Source organism: Erpetoichthys calabaricus, chromosome 7 (assembly GCF_900747795.2).
Source record: "Erpetoichthys calabaricus chromosome 7, fErpCal1.3, whole genome shotgun sequence".
NCBI lineage: Eukaryota > Metazoa > Chordata > Cladistia > Polypteriformes > Polypteridae > Erpetoichthys > Erpetoichthys calabaricus.
The window spans coordinates 189,084,430-189,105,888 of NC_041400.2; the positions used below are offsets into that span (position 1 = coordinate 189,084,430).

At 38.6% G+C, this 21,459-nt stretch overlaps 1 protein-coding gene across 1 annotated transcript in view; it reads right to left on the minus strand.

Annotated features, from left to right (window-relative positions):
* The window catches only part of srp72 (signal recognition particle 72), a 43,182-nt gene extending 24,304 nt beyond the window's left edge, over nt 1-18,878 (minus strand). Inside the window, exons 1-7 of the mRNA XM_028805843.2 lie at nt 18,728-18,878; nt 12,481-12,601; nt 8,650-8,773; nt 8,389-8,532; nt 5,943-6,054; nt 5,487-5,518; nt 2,721-2,845 (exon numbers count right to left, since the gene is read on the minus strand). Coding sequence (XP_028661676.1) covers nt 2,721-2,845; nt 5,487-5,518; nt 5,943-6,054; nt 8,389-8,532; nt 8,650-8,773; nt 12,481-12,601; nt 18,728-18,827 — 758 coding nt within the window. The 5' untranslated portion in view covers nt 18,828-18,878. The remainder of the gene's footprint in view (nt 1-2,720; nt 2,846-5,486; nt 5,519-5,942; nt 6,055-8,388; nt 8,533-8,649; nt 8,774-12,480; nt 12,602-18,727) is intronic.
* Nucleotides 18,879-21,459: the final 2,581 nt, after the last annotated feature.

A 21,459-nucleotide genomic window follows, 5' to 3' on the forward strand; every position in this document is an offset into this window, starting at 1 on the left:
TGTTTTATAGTGGATATTAACATTATTTTGTTAACATACTATCCATTACCCATCTTATTAAAGTAACACACTGCAGTATTAACTTTAATTACAAAAAACAAGACAGTATATCCAAAACAAATATATTGTTGGTTTAGTTGGTTCTTGACAAATGTATTTCAATTTATTTGTTTTAAATATACTTTTGCTGTTTTTGTAAATGGTGTTTAGACTGCATTGGATTACTTTAATGAGATGAATAGTGGAATTTTATAGCAGTTTCCATTGCATTATGATTACATTTTTCATATTAATAATGTTAACTGGAAAGAATATCTTTATTTGGAGTAGTCACAGGATGTTTTAAGTATGGATCAATTTGTGATATTATGAAGTTAAATTATATAAATGGCCTGAAATGCCAGGTATGTTGAGGTATTCCTTGTCTTTGAATGATGCCCGATTGTCTACCTGACCCTGAAGAAGGAAAGCAAATTCTGAAATGTAATCGGTCTTAGAAGACTTGATTAGATGTTAATAACAGGACACTTTTTTCAGCTAGTTCCCTGTTAAATTCCAGCTTATCGTGTTTAATTAATTTGGAATACCAAAGTACAAATATGACAGCAAAACACAATGAGAAAGGTGAAGGCCCAATATTGGAAGCTAAATAGCTTAAAAAAGAGGCTTATTTATTTTGTTAGTTCTTGACAAATGGGTTTCAGGTTATTCAGTGAATTTGTTTTAAAAATACTCTGCTGTTTTTAATAATTGGTAGCATATTTTGTACACAACTCTCTAGCACTGTATTAATCTGAACTATATTCTATTGTGATTGTGAGAGATGGCTGGCTGTTTATCCAGGCCAGCACCCCCAGGCCGCTAGATGGAGCCCTCCCTGTAGCATGGGAGTGCCCCAAAGACCAGCAGGGAATTATGGACAGTGGAGTTTTTATTCCCAACCCTGTTGGACACCGTGGGGCCCACCAGAGGATGCTGCAGGGAGGCTCAAGGACTCTTATGTGCCCTATAACCTGGAAGTACGTCCTGGTCACGTGAACAGGAGAAATGACGTACTTCCAGGTTGATGAAAAGGACTGTTACCCTGACCCGGAAGTAATAAGGACTTATGGACTGTTGGGCTGGAACACCTCCGGGTCAGGGAGTATAAAAGGACTCTGGGAAAGCCCAGACACTGAGCTGAGCTGGGAGGTAGGGTGGCAAAGTGTCTAGGAGAGGAGGATTGGTATTGTATTTGGATTATTGATTTGTACAAATAGTGAGGAGTGGAGGGTGCTTTGTGCACGTTATTATTATATAATAAATAATAATTGTACTTTTACTGGGTGTTTGGAGTGGTACCTGAGGGTTCAAGGGAGCACTAATACGCTCTACTGCTACAGATGCCTTTCTTCTTAAATTGAGTTGCTGTAATAACAATTTCCCCCTCAGGATCAATAAAGTCTTTTCTATATCTAGCCAAAAAATCTTTTCTTTGCAATTTTCTATCTATCTACAGTAAATCTTTATCTACAATCACTCAGAGTTCTCCTAAATATACCATACCATTGTCTAAGTCAGCTTAATCCTGAGCAGGGTCACGAGGGGACTTGGAGTCTATCACAGCAAGCACTAGGCACAAGGCAGGAACAATCCCCTGGATAGGGCACCAAGTCCATCGCATGGTGAACACTCATATACCACAGACCCACACACGGGCCAATGTCAGTATTGCCAATCCACCTAAGTTGCATGTCTTTAGATTATAAGATGAAACTCATTCAGAACACTGGAAGAATGTGCATGCTCCACACTGGGAGGATCAGGTACGTGAACCTCGGACTACTTACTTACATGGCAGCAGCACTACCATTGCGCACCCTTGTCGCCACTCCTGAATATCTAATTCACAATTTAGGGTACCTTCTTCACATAGTTTTCCATATAAAGCTAAGAATTTATACCAAGTCAGCTGAAAATTTGTGGGATGGGGCATGATGCCAAAGTATGGATCTAAAGATGGTGTGGAATATAACTAGCCCATACCAACCTTCTCTAATTTAGGCTATGACTCTAAAACCCAAAGGCCATATTAAAATGCCCAGAAAACATTTAGTAAACAGTTTTAGTTCTGAATCCAAATTGCTCCTTGATGATTTTAAAGCACAAATTCTGCATTCAAAAACTAAGTCACAAATACTATGCTTCAGTGCTTTAGAATACTACTGCTACCGCTAATTAGTTTTCAAAAAACACAAACAGGATCCTCATTTAAACACACTATATCGAAAATAAAATTAGGTATTAAATTATGACGCTTACATATGCACTACAAATAATCCTTAGTTCTGTCTGAAAATGTGCTATATAGCCATTAAGGTTTCTGATATTAAATTTAGAGAACAGCCAAGCAAAATGACACCTTTTATTGGCTAACTAAAAAGATTACAATATGCAAGCTTTCGAGGCAACTCGGGCCCCTTCTTCAGGAAAGATGTAATGTAATTGATTACATCTCGCCTGAAGAAGGGGTCTGAATTGCCTCGAAAGCTTGCATATTGTAATCTTTTTAGTTAGCCAATAAAAGGTGTCATTTTGCTTGGCTTTTCTCTACATTCATAATGGCTAACACGGTACAACACCCTAGTACTACTGATATTAAATTTCAAACAAATCAGTGATATTCTTTCTGTGACACAAAGCTTGTAAAGTAATGTAGAGAAAGATAATATAAAAGTTACTTTAATTTAATGACTTGATTGTAGAGCTGCAAAGCATCCTCAGTTCTCCCCTGTAGATGCATCACATAGGCCATTTGGGAATGAATAATCGCCAGCTCTGCATTGATATCTTCTTCCGTCATATCCTATCAACGACAAGCATGACTTAAAAAAAAAAAAATATTTACAAGGCCGTTTTCTATATAGTAAAAGCAAATAATTTCAGAAAATTATCAAGAAAAAGGTCACAATGAAAAACTGCATTGAAAATGTAGCCAAATCATGAATGGAGAACAAACACACACGGTTTCATTCTTTAAACTGGACTAAAAAAAAAAACTCACCACTTTAAAAACTGTGGCTTACACAGATGTTGCAACTAAAAATTAATATTAGCATTGGCACCTTAAATATTTCAGTATTCAGTTTTCTTAACATAAAAATGAATGGGCAGTAAAAGTCTGCATTAGTTTTAACAGCAGTTTTACAAAAATGATATTTCCAAGCAACAATTAGTAAGAGTGAAGTAGGCGACACAAACAAATTGAAATGTGATGGATTAGTCAGTGATGAGACTAGACTGCCTTCAGCAACGCTGCCAAGTGGAACGCCACATTAAACTGTCCGGTGGACCATGTATTTGTTATCAGGACACTGCAGTAAAGGTAGAATAATGAATCCTATCAAAATCATAAAAATGTGTTAGAAAGCAATTAATTTATTATCAACAGTTACTCTGCAAAATGTAAAGAAACTGTTAATTACTTTATTTTGACCAGCAACACGACTAAACATCTCCATTAGAAGCATGGCACCTCTCAAAGTGCAGGCTCAGAAACACTTGTGCCGTAAATATAACGTTTCTTTGTATTGTCCACGCCTGTTGCACACACCACACTGGGTAGCTGGTGACTGTTTGAGCTCAGTGGGCGGCAGAATGTCCTTGTAGTGCCGTCATGACAAGTCAGATCCCAGAGTCTACAGGTTCCACATCATCCAAGTGATTGTCATTATCTTAATCTTATCTTAATTACCATCAAAATATTCATCTTGTGACAAATCTACTTGTTTCAAAACATCGGAGGCTTTATACCATTTTTGAGACAACAAATACAAGCTGTCTATTTATAGCACTATTAAATAAAAAAAGAAAAACCTACAGCTATTCTCTGGAAGGCAGCACTATAATAGAGAAATGTGACCTAGCATCAAAGGTCATTGATATATCGAATGTTGCACCTTGACAGGCTCAGTGAGATAAGAGTTAACTTGTACTGTCCTGAATGGTAGCCATCTTTCTTTATCAGTGAACTACAACTTGTGACCACCCTTTCTCTTTTCCAATGTAATTTTTGTCCATGTTTGAAGTATATCTATTATAATAAAAAAATCCTGGGAGAAGATGTGACTTTTTCAGAGAGATACTTTCAAGTCCCACAAGACGAGACTTTGTGCCAAGAGATTTAACCACACCCGGTGCCGGAAATAAAAGACAAAGAGTAGATGACAAAGTAGAAGGTCGTAAAGGATTCAAAAACGTTGGCGCCATACTTATACAGAGCAAGTTAGAGATAATGAAAGTACTAAAATTCAAATGTCTGAAAAAATGATAGTAAAGATGGCATTAGCGTAAACAAACGGAAATTACTACTCGGCGAAATAAAGGAACAGCGAAGAGACTGAATATATTGTTCGTATTAAAATTTAAGTCGGAGACTTGTAGATCATCTAATTCGTGTTGCCATCGGGGAAAAGTAGTGTTTCTTCCCAATGAAGAGGCGTAGCCGCGAGAATTAAAAGATTTGTCGTTTGGTGAAATTGAAATTCACTTGCGCGAGCAGCAGAGAAATGAATTGCACGTTGAAAGTACTAAAATTCTAAAGTCTCAAAAAATGATAGTAACGATTGCATTAGCGCAAACAAACGGAAATTATTACTCGGTGAAATAACCGAACAGCGAAAAGAGATCGAATATATTGTTCGGATTTAAACTTTAAGTCGGAGACTTGTACATCGTCTAATTCGTGTTGACATCAGGGAAACGTAGTGTTTCTTTCCAATGAAGAGACATATCCGCGAGAATTAAAAGATTTGTCGTTTGGCGAAAGTGAAATCCACATACACGAGCGGCAGAGACGGCCCCTTTTGTTTGGTGTGCGAAGACCCTAGTTGTAATTATTTTAAAGACAGTTCCCTATACACATTAAATATTTCTGCAGTTTTTGTTACCGAAAACTCGCATATCAAAACACTCATTGCTAGACCTCTTTCATATATGACATATACAGTTAATTGGCAATTAACCTAATATGATGCACCTTTGCAGTTGTAGGGTAGATAACAGTCCACTAGAGATTTTTGGACTGCTTCCCAAGTTTAAAATGCACAACATCATTGCACAACTCCATTTTGAAGGCTAAATGCACATACAAGTAAAATGTTGTTCCATGGTGCTACAGTTAGTTGCAAGTGGGACAGATCAGATTAACCACTAAATAATTTTCATACAATTCCTTCTAAATTCTAACTAAATTATACAAAATGTTGCAGACTTTTTGGGGCAACCCTCATAGCCTCATATTTCTGATGTCTAAGTACAAAATCTTGACCGTCTACTTAAGAGTCACCTTTGCCTGAATTTTCATCAATGTATAACAAATACATATCAAAGGATAGTTGATTAATGCAAGATATGCCTGCACATCATTTCAAATGGGTGACATCGGACATTAAACAGTTTAAAAATAAAGAAAAAAACAAAATAAGATTCAGGAATGTACAACTTACAGAATCCTCAGATAAAGACTGACTGCATAACACTAAAAAGAAACGTAAAAAAGATAATATAAGGAATGTTATAAAATGCTTCCTTTGGCTGAACACACAGTACAATAAGTAATCAGATTTAATGATAAGAAACAAGATTTAATAAACAAAGTGGCAGTAATGGTAACTGGTGTCACTTGAACAACAATGAAAATTCAAATGATACTTGTTAAAAGTATAACTGGCTAAAATTACAGTAAAATTACATGGGTGAAATATTTTGGGGGCTACATGATGTCCACAACACTAAAATTAGATTATTGTATAATGACTAACCCTTTGCCAGTGTACTAACTAAAGACATATGTACATGAAACCTTGAAGTTACTGTCAGTTATTTCACTGCCTAGTAATTATGAACAATGTCAAATGCCAAAAATCTTCAAAATTAATATAAGATGTTTCCAACATCCTCACCTTCTGCTTCCTGCAGCATTTTCATAGCTTCTGTTAGTCTTCCTTGACCAATAAGAGAACAGGCCAAATTGTAACAAAGTTCATATGTGGTTTCATGTAATCCAAAATCATCCTATATAATAATTAAGAAACATTAGGCAAGGAAAAATGAAAAAAGAATGTTCATATAATGTTAAACCTACATAGCTCTTTAGTTATGTCAAGAGTAACAATAGTGGTTATTTTGAGTTTTAATTAAATACAGCATATTTCCAGAATTCTATCCAGGGTTGGTTACGTGTATCAATGCCAATACAGGCACTTTCCTCACCGTGATCCCTATCTGACAAAGCAGATCAGAAAAATGTTACTTTTGCATCACACAACAGTTTTCAGTATTAACTAGTACAGAGACTGTGGAACACTGAAACATCCCACTCTAACTACTACCTATTAACACCAAAAATTTCAAATATTTTTATTCCACTAGATATTTAATATTTTTGTACACAGTCGGGTTTTTAGTTATGGCAGCTCCTGAGACAAAAATAACACCCAAATGTTTCTTTTCAACTGAATTTGACTTTATTTTTTCACTTACGAATTAAGAAAACTATTTTAGCAGCAGATGAATATGTAGCAGCCATCACTTGTCTCTTACTGTAACATACCCAGGAGAGCATGCGTGGCCACATAGTAGGTTCAGTCACAGGTAAATAGCTCATATACATGTAACATGAATGTCTTACAGCCATGCCATTTCAGGTGTTGGTGATGCTTTTATTAATCCCTCAGCAAAGGCAGCACTTCTTTTCAGTTACCGTTGGATTTTCATGACTTTTGCAACTGAATGAGGTACTGTACAGGTCAGTTCAGGCTGAGAAGCATGCACTGGTACAGTGTGTTGCTGCACCCACCACATGACGAAACAGTTCAAAATCCTGGTTGGCAACCCCCCAAACAAACACGCAGTCAAATCCCACCCTCTGGACATGACCATCTATCTGCTGCATCCAGGTGTTATGTGGACGTCCCCTTGGCCTGGTCCAGCCACTCGGGTCCTCAACAATGAGGGTCCTGCAAGCTGGATCACCCTCGGGGAGTCGCGCCACGTGGCCATAACTGACATTCTCTCACAAAGCAGGTAATGTGCCTCATTCGTGACTCCATGAGCAACCACTCATCTGACACAAAGTCAAACCAGTATTATTGTACCATTACCAAAAACTGTATAATTTTTAAGCATAACATCAACAAGCAGTATGTACTCTTGGTTCACTGTAAATGAATTATTTTGTAATTTAAAATACAGTAATGTTTTACTGAAACATTATGTCAAATAAGTATTGAAGAATTACGCATTTCTGATGGCATTTCCATGAATGGATATTTTCAGGTAGAAAACAGGTTATAAAAATCTTAAGGGACTGAACATATTCATAACCCAAGGGCCACCTGTACTGGTGTATGTCATGTTGCTTTTCATTGATTGCACTAAACAGGTTTTGTTCCCGACTACCTGAATACAATTTATAAAAGGTAAGCCACCTCATATAAATGCAGTTTAGAAAGTCACAGTGCTATTAAAGAGTCATACAGAGAAAATTTCCTAATGATGTGGAAGATTAGCTTCAGACTGCTGAAGAAATACAGAATCATTTAAGTAAATAAATGCATATAAAATGACATCCCAGCCTGACTCACACTTCAGCCCAATTACAGTGCTGCCATTAATCTATATATAATATAAAAGCCAAATACCACTGACTCACTCATCAGGAAATCTCCCAAACCATGAGGACTTGGGACTTTAAATTTGGAATGTAGGTTACCCTGGGCCCATAATGCTCGGTAAGAAACGATTTAAAAAAATTTCGTGTTCCAAGCATGATATTTCTTATAGTTTTTTAGACACGTTTGTATGTTTGCTCGCTTTCACGAGAGAACTACTTAACGGATTTAGACCAGGTTTTTTTTTTTCAATAATTTGCTTAAACATTCCGTTGATTTCGTGACTTTCTCATCACGGTAAGTATCATAGTTCACTTGTGGTACTGATTTATTAGCGCGAATCTGAGGGAGACTCATCGGGCTGCTTTTGTTGGGGGTGGTGCCCTCCTCACTAACGTGCCTGCCTCGGGGCGTAACCTTAACACCGCTTAGTTAGAGAATACTACTTAATGGATTTAGCCCTTTTTTTTTTTCTCTATAATTTGCTTGAACATTCCGGTTGATTTTGCGACTTCTGTCATTGCGCTAAGAATCATAGTTGGCTTGCAGGAGAGATATGTCCGCGCTAATCCGAGACAGAGGCTGCAGGCCAAGGGGAGGGGGAAGAGCGGGGCCCTCCTCACTGTCCTGTTTCACTAATACACGGGCAAAGCTGCGGGGGATGGCTAGTCTAATATATAGAAGGGGAGGCATTACATGATAAAGTTGTCAAAGTATTCTGTTAACAAAACATTACCAGAGGAGGTTTGTCCCAGATGTTCATTGCTGCCACAACTGCTGACATATTGGTTTTTCTCTCTTCTTCATAGTCATCTTGGGAGTTTCGGATCAAGTCCCTGTACACTGTCAAGCACTTCTCATAGCGTTCTAATCTATATAGCTAAAGTAATACACAAAGGTAAAAATTCAAAACATATAGTATGTGCATTTTAAGTGGTGCCACTTATCATTCTGAACTATTTATTTATTAAGTACAATGTAATCAAGAGAACATTACCACTTGGCCATATAGTTCTTTCAACTTGTTTGTTTCCTGATTGGTATTTTCAATTGTTTTCAGGGCATTCTCCACTCGGTTCAACCTGTATTCCGAGTAAGCTTTTTCAAAGGCAATAGCATCACTATTATTTAAAAAAAAAAAAAAAAAGAAAAAAAGAAAATCAGTAAATAGCTTCTGGATTCTAAAATTTTGTTACACACTACTGTTTCACATACAAGTGACAAACAGACTTCACACAAAATTATTCTAATGTGCATATTATGGCACCAAACCTTTACTTTCAAAAAAAAGCAGAAAGTCACTAAGTGATTTACCCGGAATGGCCAACATGGAAATATGTTTTTAACATATAATTCAACATTCAGTTAAAATAAATTTTGTTCAGCTAGCATGCAGGACCTTCTTTCTATGTACCCAAACAGGGCACTCCTGACACATCCCCAAACCCCGGTATTAACAGAAGAAGCCTGACAATACACAATAATAAACCTAGTGCCTCTGTGGACCTGTTCAGGAACACCAATAAGACCCCTTTAGTAGCTCATGGGGTGGATGGTCCACTTGCCTATGTACTACAAAACTCTTTGCATTCATTCCTACCTGCCTCCTACTTCTTTCATACCCACTTTCTCTGAATTGCCACTTACACCTTAACATTTGTCCTCCCAACTTCATGTACCATGGCCATCAGCATCTTTTAATTGTCAGCATAAATATTTTCAGTTACTTATTTTGAATAAGCAAAATAAAACAATTAACAAATCCAATAATACTGAGTGCTGATATTCCAGCACAGTCATAATCGCCCCCTTTTCTGACAGCCAATACCATGCTGCTTGATGGATCCAGCGCTTTAACAGATGCAGACTGTCGAGCAGCAATCTCTGCTCTTTATTTCTTTTTTCCCCATTCTGTTATAGTAAAATATATGAGACATCAAACAGACAAGTTTCTCTTCAGTTTATGAAGTTCACAGCCCCCGTGCTACCTGACAGAGCCGGCGCTGTACTGGTGCTTTGTGAAGGGATTGTAGCGATGGTGTGTTCATCCTCCTCATCGCTACATTCTATGCATTGTACTACTGTAACCAGAACTGAAAAATAATTATTTGTTAATTGTGAGCCCAATTATGTTGGCATACATGCAGCTGAAGTAAACAGTTTTTCCAAGTTAGGGTTAAGTGATTAGGGCAGGTGCACTGTTCACAGATAGCCAAAAGAAGGTGCTGTGTTCGAGTTGAGTACATATATAAAATTTCGACTAGATCAGGAGGTAGTTACGCTTTCAGAATTTTCAGAAATAGCTTACTGACTATGCAAAAATGCTAAATTTATAAGGTCAGGAACCTTCTGAAAGCTATAAGCCATCTGCAAGAACAATGCCTCCTGCAAACCAGGAGTACAATTATCAGCATTCCCCACTGAAGAACTGGACGATGATTGTACTGCTTCAATGTCTTTATTTGGCTTAAATCTGTATGTATAAATGATTATACTACAACGTACAGTATTTTGGGAGTTAAAGCTGCATTTTAAACAAAGTTAAACATATATATATATATATATATCCTGTTGTACCACATTTCTCCTGCCTGATTATTATCTCCTGTATTTCTAAAACAAAAAAAAGAACATATTCCCAAGAACACAACTACCCGCTGAAAGCTTATTGGTTCACAACTCACACACAAAGAGCTCACCCCTGCAATCAAAAAATCTAAAATGTCTGATTTTATCTTAGACCGTCACAGACTTTCGGTCTCGGTTGTTAAATATGACACATTAGGCAATTGGCTTCACAAGAGCACGCAGACGACTGGCTAAAATTAAGTAAAGGAAGGCTAAGACTGAAAAACGCTGGAAAAGTTGTCTAATGTGACACTGGCTTTAGTTGCACTGTTCAGTTATTGGCGATTCCACAGGTAAACTTTCAGTTATATAAAAAATTAAATATGGGTATAAGCCACAGGCAATTAAAACAGTTTGTAGGAGGAAAAAAGGCATCTCTGCCTGGAAGGAGGTTGGTTTCTTACCCGGAAGGGAGGCCAGAGCGGAAGGACAGATAGATTGGCTGGCTGGATAAATAATCTTGTGCCCGGCCGGTGTAATATAATGGATGGACCAGCAGAAGCCAAAAGTTGGGAGCAGTTACATCCCACATATTTCAGATGGCAGTCGTCCTCATCCTGAGGCAGCATTGTCGGAACACCTGCAGGGGTGCTTTGGAGTCTGGACGTGCAAACCTGTCAGGTCCCCTGGGTGCCAACAGAGAGTACTTTCGGGGGAGGACCTCCCTCATTTCAATATGACCCGGAGGTTCTTCTAGGAAGACATGGTGTGGCACCTGAAGAATTCCCGGCTTGTCCAGGAAGCTGCTGTCTCACATCATGGAATTAAGAGCTCAGGAAGCAGCAGGTGACATTCAATGGGAAGATGGAAGGAGGAAGAATTTCTTTGTATTGTGCTTTATTCACTGATCTTATACAGGTGATTGTTAAAAGGTGTCTACAGTGAATAAATATCCTTTATATTACTCCAGTGTCATGTTGGGCTTTATTGTGTCTGAAGTTTGGGGCTCAGTGGCACCACCGGGTGGTTACAAGTTTAAAAATATCAGGTATCAAATTCTCATTTAGAGGATCTGTACAAATTTTAAAATTTGGCAGGATCTAATCAATAACATTGTAAAATAAGCATTTAAATTGAGGAAGTGGATTCACTTCCCTTTTTTATTTTATTTATTTATTTACTTATTTTTCCTACTATTAAAGTTTTACTCTGTTGGCCTAGCTCTCTTTATCATGGGTGGGGGTTGATTTGATTCTAACCTAGTTTTGTCAAATTTGACTTGCTTGTATAGAATGTTACTTGATTTTAATAAATTCAATAGAATGTTTAAAAAAAAAAATTTCAGGTTTTATAAAGCTCTCTAAAACCAAAAAAAGCTGCTTCCCCTTCAAGTGCCCATTGTCCCGATTTTCAGTTTAGGAAAACAAACTACATCAAAAGATACAAAGCTCTTTTATGACGTTCCTGTTTTAGACATAGGAAAGATTATGGTTAACTGAAAAATACGACCTCTAAAATATAATAAATTTAGGCACTGTCACTATATGCAAATAGAAGTTACAGGATTTCATCTTTTGAACAAATAACTACAGCAAAATAGGTTTCTTATTTCTTTTTACCAGTCACATCATTTACTTAACCTGATTTCATAATATTAAAATTTGCAGAGGAAGTGTTGAGTTCTGTACTTGAATACTGCCTATGAAGAGACCACATCATTAAAAAAAAAGTAGTGTAAGATGTGCAGACTGATCAATAACTTTTTAAATAAAGCATGAAAAAATAAATTCAATACGTGCATTTTGGACAGCGATTTGTTGCCTACACTCTTAAAAAGTAATAATAAAAGGTGTGATGCCATAGGAGAACCATGTTTGGTTCATGAAAGACACATCCACATTTATCTATCTAAATCCGGAAAGACTCCACACAGTAAAAAGCCATGAATGGATGGTAACAGATTGTGAAATCGGCTCATGATTTTAAAAAGGATTCTGGCTGCATACAACAACATATGCCAAGTCCTGGCTTACTTAATCTGTTAGTACTCTACCACACATTCAAGATTTCATTTTTTTTTTCCATGTATTAGAAAGATTTCAAAGCAGAAAGAACCCTCCGCAGGATGAAGTGGTGCTTGGTCAAGCAATGGCTCTATGTAGAACCACATAATCCAGTAAAGAACCATACAGTGCCATTAAAGAACCTGTATTTTTAAGAGTGTACTTCCATCTGTATGATTTTTTTTTAGAGAAATTACCTGCCAAGCACTTTTGTGTGGGTATTGATAACATTCAAGGCTTCCTTGAAATTTCCATTATGAATAAGGCAGACTACTTTGCAGTGCAGTGCAGTTGCATCGTCTTTATTTTCCTGAAGAACTAGGGAGAGAGAGAGAGAAAAAAAGAGAAGCTATCAATGTAACAGAAAAACTGTTTTAAACATATAACCAGATTCTACAGCACTAACATTTCTTTTGGTTTAATTACTGGTAATAAAATGATAGTCACAGAATCTTCTGGAGCCTTACTGTTTGAATTCATCTTCATTTGGCTAAGGACTGAAATAAAATGGCTGAACTAAAAACTACACCCACTCTGGGGGAGGAATCCAGCCAGCTCAACAACCCAGGTAAAATCTGAAATGCAAAAAGTTTTCACAAGAAGCCACTCTACAATAATAATAATGTTATTAATATAGCACCTTTGTCATGCTCAAAGCGCTTCACTGAAATTCACAAAGAACAACAGGTCATATATAACAACAATGGATACAAATAATATCTACATAAATATTAAATAAAGATAAACACAGGATATAAAAGGCATTGAAACATAATAAGCGACAATAAACCAGAATAAAATACAAATACTACAAGAAAACTATGATCAAATAAAATAATTTGTGGTACAAACAAAAATTTCCTTGGGTATCCAGACAGAGTGGTTAAACTGAAATAAAGGTCAGAAAGTCAATTCCAGTGACAATGACAGGAAAACAATTAACAGAGCATTATTACTCTTAGAAGTGTAGGCCTTTCATTAAGAGAAATTGCAAAAACAAAACAGTGTCAGTGAGTCCAGTGGTGTCTTACACAATCCAAAAGCATTTGGGAACTGGAAGAAATTCTGATAAGAAGAGATCTGTCAGAGCCAATGTCACAAGCCAATTAGAAGACAAGTTTCTGAGGGTCACCAGCTGGTGGGATCACAGGCGCCTCACAGCACAACTTCAAGCGCAGATTAACAGTGCAGGTCGACAAAAGCAAATGTCAGTGTCTACTTTGAAGAGGAGACTTTGTGCTGCAGGTCTGACAAGACAAGTGGCAGGAAGAAAGCCATTCCTTAACGGACAAAACAGGGCCTTGAAATGCCAGCTGTGAACTACTACAGAATGGAAGAAAGTTTTATGGACTGATGAATCAAAATTTGAAATCTTCGTTTCATCACGCAGGGTGTTTGTACACCATCAAGTTGGTGACAGGATGGTTCCTCTGTGTGTGACACCAACTGTCAAACATGGAGGACAAAGTGTGATGGTCTCAGGGTTCTTTTGCTGGAGGCAGAGTTGGTGATTTGCACCGAGTGACTTGCATTCGGAGTCAAAACAGTTTCTACAGTTTGGCTGTTATAAAGCAAAAGAGGGCTATTTTGATGAATTTAAAAATTGTAAATAAAATTTTATACACTTAATCATTCCTTGAATTATTTGTTTATTTGCCATTGTTAATTTTTCTATGCCTTGCTTTCATGAAACATTAGGACACTAAAACTGTGTGCATTTCCACAAAAATGAAAAAACAGGTGTTCTAAAACTTTTCACCAGTGGTGTATTAAATTTTAAATATATTAATAATTCACATATTTGAAATTAGCAGGTTTGACGAGCCAGAATACTAAACACTGAAGGCAGAAATTGTTACAAATTAAAAATAAAGTTGTCCAAGACATTAAATGTTAAAATAACTTAGTAATACAAGCTTATGCATCTTTATTTTAAAGACATTAACCCAATTAGAAGAAAAGGCTTCCGATTTTATTGAAGGTCTGCTGTGCTAATCTTAATCCATCTAACTATTTTCCAAGTTTGCTTGTCCACAGCAGGGTTGTGGGAAAGCTGGATCATCTCCCAGCAAGCGTCCGGTGCAAGTCAGGAACAATCTTTGGACAGGGTGGCAGGCTATCACAAGGGTGAGCACAAACACATGGGCCAATTTACCATCACCACTCCACCTAACTTGCACATATTTAGACTGTGGCAGGAAGCCAGAGCACCCGGAGGTAACCCACACGGACATGGAGAGAACATGCAAAAATGTTGTAAGGCAGAAGTGCTACCACTGTGCCACCGTGCAGTCTTCTTCAATAACGTTATAGGACGCTATTCAAACAGGCTGCTCTCTCATTAGAAGCCATTCCCAAAGGTACACTCTGCAAGAAAACTCACATCCTCATTCTACACAAACAGTGGGAGACAATTATTTTAGTCAGTTGCACAAAATGAGATCTCTGTCAGCTCAAGTGACAAGTCTGGCTTTAGACTTCACCGGTCTTTTTTCTCTCCAAAGCAGGCTTCTCTCATTTAACTTCTGCTACAACTACTACAGGGTGAGCCAAAAAGAAGTACCACATTTCAAATCATTACACTACAAAAATGGTACAAGATAAAATAAATTTCATTATGACATAAGAAAGGATATACAAAATAGATTTTTATTCCCTGTGTTTTAAAAATGATGTCTTCAGGGTAGTGGCTATCATTAGCGATACACTCTGAGACGATTTCTGAACGCTTGCATGACTCGTTCGAACATTTCAAGGGGAATAGCGACGATTTTGTGGTCCTTAAGGGCTTCAAGGTTTTGAGGTCAGTGTGTGTATGTATACCTTCGACTTGAGATGGCCCCACAAGAAGAAATCGCACAAAGTGATATCTGGCAAACGTGAAGGCCACCCAACATCACTGTGCAGGGAGTGCAGCTTCCCCGGAAACATCTCTTGCACGGATCTCCGCGCAGACCATATGAGCTGTTGATTCATCATGTTGTAATTAGGCATCCAACACAACCATTTCTTCTAGTTGGGACCGCAAAAAGTTCTCTAGCATTGCAATGTAACGTTATGAAGTGACAGTGACCTTTGCTTCCCCCCTCCTCAAACAAGTAAGGGCCTGCAAATGCAAAATCTGCAAAGGCGCACCAAACTGTAACATGCTCACTGTGCGGGGGTCTCTAATGAAGTTCACGAAAGTTGGTTTCAACTGAATAGCGAAAGCTGTGCTTATTTAAGCAACCATTCAAATGGAAATGTGCCTCCTCAATGCAGGTGATGATGGCATCTCGATGAACGGTTTGCAGAATGTTCGCGCACAACTCTCTATGGCTCTCCCAGTCTCGCTCATTGAGTTCCTGTACTACCATCATTTTGTACAGATGGAAATTAAGGTCCTCATGCAAAATCCTCCTTAAAGACGTGTTGGAAATGCCTAAGACACAAGCGCGCTGAACGTCTAGGAGACTGCAAAATTGATGCCCTTACAGCTTGGATGTTTTCAGGCCTTCGTCCAGTCGGAGGACGGCCTGGAGATTTTCTGTTCAACGTTGTACCAGTCTGTCTTAATTTAGCCACCCACTGAAGAATTGTTTTCCGATCTGGGACATCACCATTAGGAGGATTGCTGAAGTACGGTCAGAAGGCTCACTGCATAGCGATGATGGATTTGTTGTTTTTGAAGAACGCTTCAATAGCAAAAGCACGGTGCGCACCAGACTGAAAACTACAAGGGATAGCCAATCAAAGGACCCCACCCTAACCTACTCGGTTGCCTCAACCTCACACAAAGACCTTGAGAAATGTGGTACTTTATTTTGGCTCACCCTGTATAAAAGAGAATTTTTGTTCAGCTTGGTATTATGTTTTACAGAAATAGCTGGAACAGATTTGGAACTAGTAAAGTTTAATAAATTGGTCTTTCGGGCTACCAAAAATCCATCCATTTTCTAAATCTGCTTTATCCTGAACAGGTTGTGAGGAAGCTGGAGCCTATGCCAGCAAGCATAGGGTGCAAGGCAGGAACAATCCCTGATCGGAGCATCCAGCCATCGCAGGGTTTACACACACATACTAGGGCCAATTTAGCATCACCAATCCATCTAACTAGCATGTCTTTGGACTGTGAGAGAAAAGCCCAAACGAGGAGAACATGCAAACTCTTAGAACATGGACTCCGGTCACATGACTACCAGGCGGGAGTGCCACTGTGCCGCCTGATACCAAAAATCTTGTATTAAATTCTTACAATGTCATGTCTGTGTAGCGAAGTGTAAAATGTTATTTATAATTTGTTATTTTAGTTATGAACTGGGCGGCACGGTGGAGCAGTGGGTAGCGCTGCTGCCTCGCAGTTGGGAGACCTGGGGACGCCTCCCGGGTCCTCCCTGCGTGGAGTTTGCATGTTCTCCCCGTGTCTGCGTGGGTTTCCTCCGGGCGCTCCAGTTTCCTCCCACAGTCCAAAGACATGCAGGTTAGGTGGATTGGCAATTCTAAATTGGCCCTAGTGTGCTCTTGGTGTGTTTGTGTGTGTCCTGCGGTGGGTTGGCACCCTGCCCAGGATTGGTTCCCTGCCTTGTGCCCTGTGTTGGCTGGGATTGGCTCCAGCAGACCCCCGTGACCCTGTGTTCGTATTCAGCAGGTTGGATAATGGATGGATGAATAGTTATGAACTTCCCCAAAAAGAGCTGATCCCTGTAAATAGTTAATAGCATACTAACAATAATAATTTGTTGTAGTACAGGCGTTAATTAGCGTCACACCTCACAACCTGCATGAACCACGTTTTTTGGCTCGAACACCAGAAGCGTGGTGGATGCTATGAGGGTAGGTTGTAGTTCCAGTTCTCCTTAAGTTTAACCCGATTTTTATTTATTTTGTATTAATAATTTGTAATTGATGTATTATTTAATAGGCATAGGGGAGAAAACGTTTATGTGACACCCTGTCCATTTTTTTCCTTTTGTTTTGAAAAGGTATGCTATATATATTTTTCTTTTATTAAGAATATGTAATGTAATATATACCAATTTCCCCTTGGGATTAATAAAGTATCTATCTGCCTAATTATAAAATTAGGATTTTTTTGTATAAAGCCGTGTGTATTGTAAATAGTTCTCTTTGGAAAATTTGAGTCATTTTTTTTTGTAAATAGTTTTATATGCAATGTGTTTGTATAAATAAAAATGGGAGACGCATGTTGGATGCTGTGGGGCATTGGGGAGAAGACGTTTATGTGATGCCCTGTCTATTTTTTTTCCTTTTGTTTTGAAAAGAGTTTCCTGAAGAGGAAAATGAAAACTTGTGTTTTAACTCTACGTGACGATCATTAACAACACGCAGAGAATTTGGATTTGCAGTTGGTTACATCTGCACTGGTTCTCTCAATTTCTTTCCAAACTGAATGCCATTCTGAAAAATACTGCACATCCTCTCTCTAGCACACCAAGGACTTTCAGCCAACAAATTTCTCAGCAGAAGTGTGTCAGGAAATGTGATGGTGGCTCCTTTATATCAATAGCAACGTGCCTGTATAGTGCCTCACTGTGACTGCCAAATAAGAAGTTTTTTCTTTTTAGTCATTCTGGTGTGTGTGTTTGTGTGTATATATTTATGTTTGTATTTTTTTAAAGAGCTTCTGTAAAAAGCCATATTTCCACATGGGGACAAATAAAATTCCATCTAAATATGTTAAGGTAACACTAGCGCAGCTGCTACAGGGTGGCACATAGCAAAGCCTGTCACCTACTTCTCCTCCTTGTTTACATCATTATACATTTGGAAGAACATGTCAAAAGAAATGTTTGCCTTCTGCAATAATATCAGCACAGAATAGAGAAATACTAAGCCAGTCATAGAACACTGAAGAACTTTCGTCGTTAAAAAGTTTTCCTCCATTAGATTGGCAAAGCGCAAGGTTATCAAAGAAATTAACAAAAGGCAGTAAGCACCCTACCCATTGAGCATTGGAAAGCGGCTTTTAATAATTGCGGACAAATGACTATCAATCACAGATGATGACTTCACACTTAATGCGAAGCGTACCGTCTATAACTCTACAAAATATAAAACAGTATGGCAATTTACATTGCCACCCTAGACAGTTCTAAAGTAACCGATCAGCACCCGCACCCCAGCTCCTTTCACTCCTGCTGCCCGTCGCCGTAAGGACACGTCGCCTATAATAATACCCTTTACTGCTTTAGCTTTTACGACTGTCGCAAGACAAGCGCAAATTAATATCCACACAAATACAGAAAAACCAGATGTACTACTTTCTCCACGCTTCTAAAACTCCTCTTTCTATTATTTGTTTTACCCAACTTAAAACAGGCAACAACAAGCGGCAGCACATAAGCTTTTAAAACAGTGCTCGCCGTAGACCATTACAGCTGCATGTGTATATTTATCGTTACAGCAGAAAAGTAATGCCGTGTAAGTAAAAAATAAAATCTTTACGTTTATTAATAGCTTTGAGCGCCCTCGTGTAGTCCCCGTTCTGCCCATGACGATTCACTTCATTCCACAGCGCTGGAACCGACAACGCCGCACTCGCCATCTTTCAGTCGACAGTCCCACCGGAAGAGGCGGGATTTGTGGTGTGACGTATTTCGCAGTCGACTTGTAGGTTCGTATTGCAGTGCATGCTGGACTTGATGTGGACTTACACAGTCGGTATTATATGAAGCGCTGAGAATCAGTACAGCAGAAAGAACATTTAGCAACATGTTTATTATGGATCCACTAATTCCAAAAACCCCTAAATGCTGTAGTTTAAGTGGGCACCAAAGTGCATGGCTGCCTGGAAAATGGTACGGTCATATATTTTAAAGAAATGAAAGAAAAACCATGTTTGGTTTTATGCCAAGGAGACGAACAAATTGTGCAATCTGTGTATTGTATTGAGGCAGCTCATACAGAAGCATCGAGAAAAACAGAGAGCTTTGCACGTGGTGTTTTTTTGATTTGGAGAAGGCTTCTGATAGAGCAACACGTTAAGAGGTCTGAAGGTGCATGAGAGAGAAAGGAGGACCAGAGAAATAGGTGAGAATTGCCCAGGGTATGTATGACGGAGCGAGGACTCGGGTTAAAAGCAATGTTGGGCTATCAGACAAGACCCCAATTAGAGGAGGTCTGCACCAGGGGTCTTCTTGAAGTCCTGACCTCATTGATCTGCATATGGATGTGTTGAGTTGTGGGATAAAAGACCAGCCCTCCTGGTGCAAGCTGTTTGCTGACGACAATACGTTGCATAGAACCAGAAGAGAGGAAGTTTGAAGAATGGAGACGAGCTTTGGAAGACAGGGCTAAGATAAATAGGAAGAAGAAGACAACGTATGTGAGGTTTAATGATCAGGATTCAGAAATTAGCCTGCAGGAGAGCTATTAGAGTGGATACATGTAAATATCTATGATCAGTGGTAGCCCAAGATGGAGAATTAGATGAAGACATAACCCACAGACTGCAGTGTGGATGGAACAATTGGAAGAAGGTATCAGGAGTACTGTGTAGTTGGGAGAATTAAGGCAAACATTAAAGGTCAGGTTTTTAAGACCGTGGTAAGACCAGCAATGATGTTTGGAGCTGAGACAGGAGGAGTAAAGGAAGAGCAGGAAAAGTTGTTGGATGTGGCAGAAATGACATTGTGGAGAGAGATGTGTGGAATTATAACAAAGAAGAGTGTAAGAAATGAGACAATCAAAGGTACAACAAAACTGGAAGAAATACCTAAGAAAGTCATATACTTGAACACATACAATTGACATGGCTTATTCATTCTCATAATCTAAATTAACAAAAATGCAGATTTTGAATGTGGAAAAAATATGTCCATCCCTGCATTTATCACCGCTGCAGATCCATCCAATTCGAATCAGGTGTTCCAGGTTAGGTGCCAATTTTAGAACCTCCTCATGAAGTGTTTATTTAACCCTCTGATAATGAGGGTCTGATGTTTTGCTATTGACATGTTTTGGTGTCATCATGCCAAGATCAAAAAAGGCCCTCAGAAAGAAGGCTGTACAGAGTCTGGCAGGGAATTTGAAAAGATCGCCATTTGAAATCAGTCATTCCACTGTAACGAAAAATCATCTACAAACGGCAATGATTTGAAATGGCTGCTGTAAAATAAATCAGCCTCGGACACACAGAAAGGTGGTTTAGGCAGTGGTATAACCAACATAAGGAAGTTGATGGAGTGGCACAGCATGGCAGAAGCACTCAAAAGTTCAAGTTCAGAAAATCGCAAAGTGCCCGAAATAAAAAAAAAAAAAAAAAAAAAAAAAGGTGGTCAGATATTAAAGTCAACATGAAAAGTTGAGTCCCAGAGTGTCAACACCACTGGAGGAGGTAGCGGAATTCCACACACTATTTGAGCTGCGAGATGCTGCAATTATTGAGACTATCTCGCCACAACATTAATGAGACGTGTTTTTGCATCATAGATAATTTGCACATTAATAGAGTGGAAATGCTTTCTATTTACAGAAGCAAATTCACTCTCTGAAGGTGCCATTATAGCAATGTGCATGCTGTCGACTTCTCAGATTACATTCGGAAAACCAGATGTTGCTGTGAATTACTCTTTGAGTATAAGGAAAAATTATCTATCTGGATAACAAGTGCATAATACCATCCCAAACAGCTGGCACTCAGTGATGACTGAGAAATACCCAATCGTTCAGCCAGCTCATGTTGAAAAGCTCCTGTGGCTAAAAACCTGAGGGTGGACAGAGCTTGCAAAGGTGCAGGTGCACGATTCCTCAAAAGTCTGCCTTTGTGAAGCTGGCACCAGTTCAGCACACAGCGCCAAGAGGATAGCTCTTGGAAATAAACTTAGAAGCCAGTCATCGTCATGGGACAAGAAATCAGTATGATTTGTAAACACACACTCTCTTCAGATTCTTCCATTTGTGACATCTTCTAACAGCGTTAAAGCAGCCATGGTAATTGGAATAGTTTGTCCATTCTGTGCACCATTGTAATCAATCTGTAACAATATAATCAAGTGCCTTAAATTTTTAAACAATATGCAATTCATTTTGGTGTACAGTATTTAATAAAACCTGCGTAACAGATGCAAATCTATAAAAGAAAGGGAAACCACACAGAAACAGTAGCACTGCTTTGACACTAGATGCCACCCGTTTGCAAAACCGAGCAGAAACATGCGTACGCATGATGTGAGGCT